Source organism: Protobothrops mucrosquamatus, unplaced genomic scaffold (genome assembly GCF_001527695.2).
Source record: "Protobothrops mucrosquamatus isolate PMUCROS unplaced genomic scaffold, P.Mucros_1.0 scaffold6, whole genome shotgun sequence".
In the NCBI taxonomy this organism is placed as follows: domain Eukaryota; kingdom Metazoa; phylum Chordata; class Lepidosauria; order Squamata; family Viperidae; genus Protobothrops; species Protobothrops mucrosquamatus.
Genome location: NW_015386393.1, coordinates 2170895 through 2181978, shown reverse-complemented (window position 1 = coordinate 2181978; position 11084 = coordinate 2170895). Strand labels below are relative to the sequence as shown.

General features: G+C 40.3%; 1 protein-coding gene across 1 annotated transcript; it reads right to left on the bottom strand.

Annotated features, from left to right (window-relative positions):
* Positions 1 to 231: 231 nt before the first annotated feature.
* Positions 232 to 5866, bottom strand: PEX11G (peroxisomal biogenesis factor 11 gamma; the record flags this gene model as incomplete). Its single annotated transcript, XM_015809919.1, has 5 exons — positions 232 to 1226; positions 1718 to 1768; positions 2064 to 2242; positions 3795 to 3986; positions 5747 to 5866. Coding segments are annotated over 5 exons (756 nt in total), but the record flags the coding sequence as incomplete, so codon positions are not given.
* Between the last annotated feature and the right edge of the window lie 5218 nt (positions 5867 to 11084).

The window sequence follows — 11084 nt, the reverse complement described above, 5'->3', positions numbered from 1 at the left end:
ACCTAGGGCTGAGAAAGTGACCGGCCCAAGGTCACCCAACTGGCTTTGTACCTAATGCAGGATTAGAACTCATGGTCTAGCTTCTACCCTGATGCCTGAACCACTACACCAAACTGGCTCTCTGAAACTGAATATAGGATTGCGTACTCCAGATAAACATTTGATGAAAAGATAAATGTTCAGGGCTATATCAACGGAGCCAATCAGCTAAGGAAAATTGTTAAGATTGTATTTTTTATTATCAGCCCTAATTGTTTCACATTAGAATGATGTACATATATAGCAAGACTGTATTCTTCAGATAAAAAAGCCAAATTATTTAACTAGACAGGGCAGACACCTGCTCCTTGAGGAATTACAAGGTGGTTACAGCTGGTTGAAATTACAACAGACTGTTAAAAACAGCTGCATACAACTGGTCCTTGAGTTTATGACTGCCGCCCCCTTCCCCGCGTTCCTGTGATTTGGGCGCAAGGCAATTGGCTCCCATTTATGACTGATTGTAGCATCCTGTGAACATGTGACCACAATTTGTGACGTTTTCACCAGTTTCTGGGTTTTCTTGCAATTTCCAGCAAAAAAAAATGCCCATTTAGTAAGAACAGATTTGCTTAACAACCATGTTATTCGTTTAACAACCAGAGTGACTCACTTTACCACCATTGTAAAAACAATTGTAAAATCAAGTCTGGTTATGTGGTGCTTTGACTTGCAATTGCAATGACTGTAACTGAAATTCCAGGCTCCAATGTGGTTGTAAGTCAAGGACTACCTATACACAGAGTGAAGCAGGTAAACTAAACTCTATAAGGTCTCACAAACTCATCCTCCAGGAAAGTGCCTATGATTTATATAGAAGGAGCACCCTGTTTTAATAGAAGAACCTAATGCCAATCTAGCCTCCACCATAATAGGAATTACTCTCCCCATTTAAACAGAGATTATGTAACATTTTATGAATTCCTGCGATAGCCCCCCTTCTCCATTCAATCCAGTACTGTGAAGTTGCTGTTCAAACTGCTGCACAACTGCCCCCTGCATAGTTTTGATAGATCCCAATGAAGGAAGAAATACTTCCCATGAGGCCCACAAACCATGGAGAAAACTTTCCAGCCCAAAGAATTCCTGGAGGCAACCAGTGGATGGCATTGGCGAGGTCAGCCAGGTTGCTGATGATGGTCAAGGCTTGTATGTGCATTTCAGCCCTTGTTTTCTGATTGAAGTCTCTGCAAACAAGACATGGAGAGAAAAATACATTCGCTGAGCTTATTTGTTCATACCAGCATGGGAGGAAGAAGAAAACTAATGATTTATCCTTGTCCTGAAATAATGTTTTCACTCTTGGCAACAACTGAAGCATTCAAGAAGAAATCCTCATGTGGGGATAAGCTAAAGTTCTACTTTTGTCCCAAACAGAATAATAAATGTGTACTAACTGGACTATGTATTGATTTGTACCATAAAAGAACAGCAGCATAATCCAAAAACATATCTTGATTTATTAACTAAGTTTTGGAAGCAGACACTAAGTAAGTAAGTAAAGAAGGAAGGAACGGAGGGAAGGCAAAGAACAAGGAAAATTTAATACAAATTCCCTTAACCTTCTGAATTGACTCTTAACTTTTCTGGAAAGTGTTCCAATGTGTGCCGGTATGCCAAATAGAGTATCCCTGTTAATTGGCGAGAAAAAAAATGCTTTCAGGGCAAGGAGTCATACCTGGATTCTGTATGCTGCTTTCGTCTTAGGAGTAATAAAATTCTGAGAGATCTGGAATGAGAACATAAAGACAAAATTTTAGCTGCAGCCCATATTTCTGAAGCAAAAAAGAGTTCCCTGTCCTTAATATTGCTTGAATTCTGTGATCCTAGAGAGCCTTCTTGATACTCCAGATATATGGAAAGAGGAAAGCATGAGAACTTTCTCAATCAGAATCAAGCTTGGAGGAATGGTAAACTGAGTCCCAATTATTCAAGTACTTTGAGGAACTAGATTCCAGGTAGTCACTGTCTTCTCTCTCCCTCCCTCCCTCCCCCCCCCTCCCTCCCCCTCATCTACTCCTTACCGTGCAATCCCCAGCAGCAGAGAGAAGCCCCAGAGAGTTGTACTGAGTGTCCACCACCTACTTGAGTTGGCATGGATAATTTCAGCATCAGCAGCCCAGGCCATATGCTCGCAGGGGTAATAAAGCTGGTCAGCTATATTGTTGAAGATGGAAAGCCAGCGCATTGCTGTATCCTTCTCCTGCAATGGGATATTAAGCAAGCTTTAAGTGTTGATTTCTCAGTTCCATCTTCTCCTTCCCTCTTCTTCTGGTCTGGTGACCTGTGCATTACATTTTGGCATTTAGATGAAAGATTTATTAGTACACAGGCATCCTAAATCAGGCTTGAGATTTGATCAGTACTAAGTATTAGTTGCAAAATATTGCAAAATGGACCTTCTGGGCATTCTGAGTTTGAGAATGACCTATATATTTTAATAGTAATTTTGAGAATGGCCTACAAGTGTGGTATGAAATGCTTAATGTACAGAAGATCTCCAGACTCTGACATTGTCAGTTAAAATGCCAGGTAGCAGAAAAGGCCACTGCAGCTGCCAATCAGAGGAAGTAAACAGGCTAATTAAGAGGCAGCTTCCCATTTGTTGCAAACAAATGATGGCTGTAATCTGGGGACAAAATTTGTTCTCCATGCTTTTCCCTCATGCAGTCAAAAGGTGATTACTAACAGTGATCTCATTGTCCTTCCCTTTTGATGTAAATAAGTAATCCTGTTGCCTTGGAGGTAACTATCTTGACATTGTAAAATTGGTCTATTTTTATTCTTGTCAGAAAATTCCCACTCCTTCAGAGCAGAAATTGCCTGTTGTCCACCAGATTATAAGGGATTAAATAAAGTGCTGTTTTTGATGACATTGTCTGAACATTGAAATTTAAACCACTTACTTCAAGCCGCACTTCTTTCTCTATCTGAAAATTCCTCCCTTCATCCCCGGTATTTTTGATCATCTCAAATATCCTTTCTCATTCAGTATTTCATACGAAGTCTGAGTTACAAATACAAGAAACTCTATAACCTAGACTGTGAAACAGTAGAACTCTGTTAAATTTGTTACTAAATTTAGAGATGGTTGGATTCAGTTGGATTAAGTTATGCTGCTCTCCAATGTTCCTTGCAACTTGTAGCAACGTTCTTGTAACTGAAATGCTTTGAAAGTCTCACATACAGTATCCCTGTACTTCCATGAAATGGTGATGGATAACAACAGCTGCAAATAACAGGAAAGTCAATGGGGAAGGGCCGTACAGTAGTGAGCATCCTTTGCGCTAAGTGACAACATAGTGACGTGATTTCATCTAGACAACATAGCCCTATTTTAGTAAGACAACAGTCTCATAAACTACAAGCTTAGTCTGATTTATATAGAAGACCTGTAAGGTCCCTTCCGGCCTATGAGACAATGTTCTATGACATTTTGAATAATAGCAGAAAATGCTACAACAAATATAGGTATGAGTATTGTGATGAGGAAAGCAACATCTAGATTTTTGTTTTCGATTGTTGTTCACCAACAATATATTCAGAGGCATATTTCTTTAAACAACTTTAGCTGTTCATAGATGTATATTCAGTGATGGGTTTTGCTTATTGTTGCTTGCATTTTTATTCTAATATCTTTCTTGCATTAAGGAGACCTTGGATCAGGATAAAATTTAACTTTTTTTGCAAATGCCCATATTAACATTCAAAGCTTTCAACTTTGTGGACAACATGCACTTTCTGGGATGTCTTACCTTGTTCCCCAGTCCATATTGGCAGCTATAGGAAAGCATGGTTAGGTCGTCAAAAAGGCGTAGTACTGTTCGACAGTGACTCAGTTGTGCTGAGACAGCCAGGAGGCCCTGACCAAGTGGTGATTCTCCAGGTTGTCTTCTGGCCACCAAAATCCCTCCAGCCAGCTGGCAGCCATAACAGATGGTACGTATCTTATGTGGGAAGATTTATTGTATAAAGCATTACTACCATTTGCTAGTTATATTTTTATTAAAGAGCCATGTATTTCCAGAAAATTAAAGTTTGGAGAACAGGACAAAATTAAAAGGTGTTCTGTAGGCCATATTTTTTCATATCCTCTTACTATTGGCAAATAGTTCACAAATATCTTTAAATTGGGAGGGTCAATTTCAAAGATAAGCTACCTTTTTTTTCTCCCCGCTCGAATTTATTATTTTTTAAAAAAACTAATTGGCTCCTGTTTTACTAAAATGTTATAGATGATTGAAACAATATATTTCAACTTTTAGCATACTAAATTTTAGAGGAACATGATATGGTAAAATCTATTCTTTCATGTATGTGAAGGATTTGTTTATAATTTGGAGAACAAGGGATTGTACTACATTTGAGGCTAGATTTGAGGGCCTCTGTGAAATATTCTTTGGGGAGGGGTCACCAATATGATAGCCTTAGAACCTCAAAATATGTGTACTACTAAAACTCTTGTTCCTGTAATCTTTGAGTAAAACAGTGCACCATAGAGCAACGATTTTTGAACCAAGGTACCTTAAATGGGCTAATTTACTGAAAATGTCCACAATCTGGGACATAAGACTCTCATGGAACTAAAATTTGTCAAATGGCATATAACATTTTAGAACATAAAAATGATCGTGGCATAGTTTATAACACAATACAAAATATCACAAAACATTTCCTGTGCTGATGTTTGTGCTATCTTCAACATAGGTTTCCTTCAAGGCAGATATACCTTTGAATATCCCTGAATTTTTAAGAACTTTTCAAGTACATTCAAAGTTCTGTCCTTGTTGAAGGCACTGAGGAATCTGGTAAGGAAATATTTTTGAAATGATGATCCAAAGGGTCATGGGTTGTCTAATCCCAGCTGTAGTGGGCAGGGATCTCTTAGGTATCTATATGGTCCCATAAATTAGAAGTGGAAGACAATGCAGCAAAATAAATGTTAGTTAAAAAAAATAAAACTGCTAGAAGCGTAATTAGTTGTTAGTGCCTTTTCATATCGAATTGCATGCTTTGTACTTGTTTTGTGCACATTTGTGTGTACATTGTACCTGCATATATGAATTTTAAAAGCATCATGAGAAACAGATATTTATAGTTTACAGATCCAATGTTAAACAAGAGATAAGCATACAATGCAGCAAACACTGTGGTATCAAAATGTGCTTTCCTTCCTTCTTCCTTCACGACCCCTCTTTTTTTCTCACCATTCCCCTTTAGGAGCAACCCAAATTATAAAATAACATGTATACTTTCCATAACATATAGACTTTCCAGTTCTTCAAGATCCTGGAGTCACAATTCAGCCTTTTTCTATATGGAACCCCTCAGGTCCGGGGAACCATAAACTTCTGAGCTTGGTTGTTTGCTTGCAGATGTTTCATGACTCAAACTAGGTAACATCAGCACTGATGTTGCCTAGTATGAGTAAATGAAACCTCTGCAAGAAAACAGCCACGCTCAGAGAGTACCAAGGACCCTTCATTTCAACCCTGAGCTACAAATATTCTCTTTTATTGGGACCATAAACTTTGTGACTGCTAGAGTAGCTGCCTGAGGAGGGACACGTGAGTAAGGGAGCATAGAGAAACTGGTAGATGCCCAAATTGGTCTATGTTGGGGTACCCAGTACCCGCCCGCACCCGATCGCTCTTAGCCCCAAAAAGGGGGGGGGGAGAAAAGCTTCGATCTTCCCTCCTCCTCTCACCACTCGATCTCTGCCCCGGTAGGTTTCCAACACGGAGACCAGGCCACTGAAGGGGGACACCGCCGCCATAGCAACACTTCCGGGTTGGCGTCCAATCGCGTCACCCGGAGGCGAGTCGGGAGGGAAAGAACTACAAGTTCCAGGAAGCAGCGCGAGCCGTTGGCGGGAGATTTGCCGTTGCAGGCGGGCTGGTGATGTTTTCGGAAGGAATAGAATAGAGGTAAGTAATGTTATGTGGTTAGAAAGGGAACGAAGATAGTTATAAAAAGAAAAAGGCCGTGTATATATGTGGGTGTCTATGTTTCTGCCTTTGAATCGGTCTTGACTCTTCGTATCAGCCAAATCCCTCGCGTCTTCTTTATATAATTTTGCATAAAATGGCGTTTTTCAGAAGTGGTTTTTTCCCTTATCACTTCTTCTTGGGCCTGAGACAGGATGACTGGCCCAGGGTCAGTTACCCAGCTGGATGACTTAGTGTGGCCTTAGTAATATTGCATCCAGTTCTGGTCACCACAATATAAAAAAAGATGTTGAGTCTGGAAAGAAAGCAGGGAAGAGCAACAAGAATGATTAGGGGGCTGGAGGCTAAAACATAGGAAGAAGGATTACAGGAATTGGGTATGTCCAGTCTAATGAAAAGAAGCACTAGGGGAGACATGATAGCAGCTTTCAAATATTTGGAGAGGATCAACCTATTCTCCAAAGCACCAGAAGACAAGATGAGAAACAATGGTTGGAAGGAATAAAATGTTAAAAGAGATGCAATAAATGAATAAGGAAAACAATATGCAAGAAGGAAGTTAAAGCACAAGATGAACAAGTCATAACAGAGTCACTTATAACAGCTGTTGTTTCAGCCATCTAATCTGTTTAGATCACCCTGTTTCTGGTCTATCCTTTCTTTATAACCAGCCATCTGGTTATTACAGAAAGGATAGACCAGAAAGAGGCTGATCTAAACAGATTAGATTAGAATCAGTCTTATACTTTCCACAATAAACAATTGCCTACCAAATACCTGGTGATGTAAGTGGGTTTAAAATGCTACTTTTGTGTGGCCTACTCTTCCCACTGTAAAATTCCTGGTTTTATTTAATGAGATGCCTACCATTATAATAAAAGTGGCAGAAATAATTTATTTTCTTAATAAAATGCTTTCTATACTAGAATATTTATTGATTATGAGGCAAATAATATGTTTAATATTAACTTTAAAAAAACAGTAATTAGAAAGTTATGTTAAAAAATATTGAAGTGACATCTGTTTAAAGCATATTTAAGCTTTTAAGCAGATTATATGGCAAGTTTCTGTACATTATATACCAGTATGTTTATTTTTGTCTCTCTCCTTGTGTAGCAGTTGATCTGAGATTGCTGAGCCAGCCTGCTTTTAGGTGGAGTTGCATTAACAAGAAACAGTTCTGTATTTGTGATGTATTTTTAAGATATACAATGGAGGTCTTCATATTTTTCATGTTGCTTTTTTAGAAATCCAGTTAACCATTCAGAAAAACAAGTTTCAGATGTTTATAATGGTCTTTGTAATAGATAACGTTATCTTATAAACTATGTTGATATGAGACCATTTAAGATTATTACACTGTTTGCCTTAATGCTTCCAGAAATGCTTCCATATTGTAATTTTTATAAGTCTTGATGAAAAAATAACATACTGCATGAGGCAGGTACAGAAATGGATCAGGCTGAAGAAAAAACATTGTTGGAAAAGTATCCAGAAGTAGGGGAAAAATAAAAGTCTACTTCATGGCTGAAAAATAGCAAGGACTATCGTAGTTTTTCTTTTTAAAGTTTCAGCTGAAAGAAAATTGAAATAATTTCATGTACAGCCTTTTGGGTAAAGACAATTACTATTTAAGACAGCATTCCCAGAAAAAAGAATAGCCAGAAAAAAGTTATAAACAAAAATCCTGCACAATTATAAGCTCATCTTCCCACCCTAAGAATGCCAACTAGCTAAAACAAATTGTGGAGATTTCACCATTAATAAATATGCATTACATATATTGGGCCATTTTAATATGCACATATATCTGTATACATATAGGTAATCTTTGACTTACGACCACAATTGAGCCCCAAATTTCTGGTGCTAAGCAAGTCAATTGTTAAGTGAGTTTTGCCCTATTTTATGACTTCTTGCCATAGTTGTTAAGTGAATAACTGCAGTTATGTTAATATTGTTTTTAAGAGAATATGACTTCCCTATTGATTTTATTTGGCAGAAGGTCTCAAAAGGTGATAATGTGACTTAGGAACACTGCAACTATTATAAAACCTAGTCAATTGCGAAGCGTCTGAATTTTGATCAAGTAACCATGGGGATGCTGTAACAGTTGTAAGTGTGAAAAACGGCCATAAGTCATTTTTTTCAGTGCCTTTGTAACTTCAAATTGTCATTAAATGAATTGTTTAAGTCAAGGATTACACACACACACACACACACACACACACACACATAGAGACACATATGTGTATAAGTATATAGATAGGTGTGTATATTGAAATGGCCCACCAGATGTGTTATATTCCGATTCCTGTGGGCACTTGAAATTTCTGCCAGTCTTGCTGATAATTCCATTCATATCCAGGTTGATTCTGGTACCACTGGATGAGTTAGGATCTTGATGGGATTGCTTCTGAGTGGCATCTTTCGTTTAATGAAGAGAAGGACTAGGGGTGACATGATAACAGTGTTCCAATATCTCAGGGGTTGCCACAAAGGCAGGAGTCAAGCTATTCTCTGGAGCACCTGAGGGCAGGACAAGAAGCAACGGATGGAAACTAACCAAAGAGAGAAGCAACCTAGAACTAATTTCCTGACAGTTAGAACAATGAATCAGTGGAACAACCTGCCTCCAGAAGTTGTGAATGCTCCAACACTGGAAGTTTTTAAAAAGAGACTGAATAGCCATTTGTCTGAAATGGTATAGGGTAGTGGTGGCGAACCTATGGCATGTGTGCCAGAGGGGACACTCGGAGCCCTCTCTGTGGGTACGCGAGCTGTCGCCCCAGCACAGAGTTTGCTAGAGTAGCGAGCAAGTGATGTTTGGAAGCGACAGGGCAGTAAGTGAGCGAGTAAGCAAGCAACGTTTGGAAGCAACGGGGCAGTGAGTGAGCGAGCAAGCAAGAGGCGTTTGGAAGGGACTGGGCAATAAGTGAGTGAGCGAGCAAGTGGCGTTTCGAAGCTACGGGTAGTAAGTGAGCAAGTGGTATTTGGAAGCGACGGGGCAGCGAGCAAGTGAAAAAGTGGCATTTGGAAGGGTTTGGAAGCGACAGGGCAGTATGTGAATGAGCGAGTGACCAAGTTGCGTTTGGAAAGGTTTGGAAGCGACGGGGCAGTAAGCGAGTGAGTGAGCAAGTGGCGTTTGGAAGCGACGGGGCAGTAAGTGAGCGAGTGAGTGAGCAAGTGGCATTTGGAAGCAACAGGGCAGTAAGCGAGTGAGCAAGTGGAGTTTGGAAGTGTTTGGAAGTGACGGGGCAGTGAGTGAGTGAGCAAGCGATGTTTGGAAGTGATGGGCAGTGAGCGAGAGAGCGAGCAAGTGGTGTTTGGAAGCGACGGGCAGTGAGTGAGCGAGCAAAAAAGTGGCATTTGGAAACGTTTGAAAGCGACAGGGCAATAAGCGAATGAGCAAGTGGAGTTTGGAACTGTTTGGAAGTGACGGGCAGTGAGCGAGAGAGCGAGCAAGTGGTGTTTGGAAGCGACGGGCAGTGAGTGAGCGAGCAAAAAAGTGGCATTTGGAAACGTTTGAAAGCGACAGGGCAATAGGTGAGCAAGCATGTTGCGTTTGGAAGAGTTTGGAAGCTATGGGACAGTAAGTGAGCGAGCAAGTGGCATTTGGAAGCGATAGGGCAGCGAGGGAGCAAAAAAGTGGTGCTTGGAAGCAACGCAGTAAGTGAGCGAGCGAGTGAGCAAGTGGCATTTGGAAGCGACGGGACAGTAAGCGAGCGAGTGAGCAAGTGGCATTTGGAAGAGACAGGGCAATAAGTGAGTGAGCAAGTGGTGTTTGGAAGCGATGGGGCGGTAAGTCAGTGAGTAAGCCAGCAAGCAGTGTTTGGAAGATCAAGTGGTGTTTGGAAGAGACGGAGGAATGAGTGGGGGAGAGACTGGTGCCTTTGAAAGAGACGAAGAAGTGAGACTAAGCGAGAGGCCTTTGAAAGAGCCAGAGGAGTGAGTGAGAGCGAGTGGAGGCTTTTGTGAGCAAAGTGTGTGTGTGGGGGGCTTTTGCGAGCGAAGGGTGAGAGAAAAAGGGAAAAGTGAGGGGAAGAAGGGAAAAAGAAAAAGCATTGACTTTTTTAATTTTGTGTTTTTGTAGACTCCCAAGTCTTGAACACCCAAAAATGAGTACAGCAAAAAAAGCAAAAATAGATAATGGAAGATCATTCCAAGAGGCCTGGACAGAGTCCTTTGGAGTGATTGAACGCAGTGGGAAAGCATTATGTATTCTGTGTAATGAAAGTGTTGTGTGTCACACATCAAGTGTCAGATGGCACTTTGACACCAAGCACAAAAGTCTTGCCAAACTTGGTGAAACTGAAAGAAAAGAGTTTCTTGAAGGGAAATTGAGGAAATATCATTCCCAGTATCTTAGTTTTTGCAACAATTTTTCTAGAACTAGTCATCTGACAGCTGCCAGTTTTCAAATGTCACTGTGCATAGCAAAACATGGTAACCCTCTCTCTGATGGGGACATTATCAAAACAGCCATGTTGTCTGGGAGTAGTTCCCTTTTTCATGATTTCCCAAACAAGGATAAAATTACTCAACGCATCTCTGAGATGCCACTTAGCAGAAATACTGTTAAAGATCGAGTCCAGCGCATGGCAAGTGATGTTAGTCAGCAGCTCACCACTGACTTACAAAAGGCAGCCTGTTACTCCATATGCTTGGATGAAAGCACAGATATAAATAATCATGCAAGGCTAGCAGTAATTTTGCGATATGCTGTTGGTGACATCATGAGAGAAGAGCTGGTGAAACTGATATCTTTGCCTGAAAGAACACAAGGGATAGATATCTACAATGCTGTGATGGAGGCTTTTTTGTCACAAGACATAAGACCAGAAAAGGTGGTGTCAATTACTAGTGATGGGGCACCTTCTATGGTGGAGGCAACATCTGGTTTCATACAGTTCTTTGTTAAAGAAACAAAACATCAAGTCATTCAGTTCCATTGTATTATACATCAAGAAGCTCTTTTTGCCAGGGAAAGCAGCAAAAAATTTGACAATGTCCTCAAAGATGTCACAAAAATGGTGAATTACATCGTGGCCCATGCTCTGAATTTTCGACCGTTTCAAGCACTTCTTGAGGAGGTTC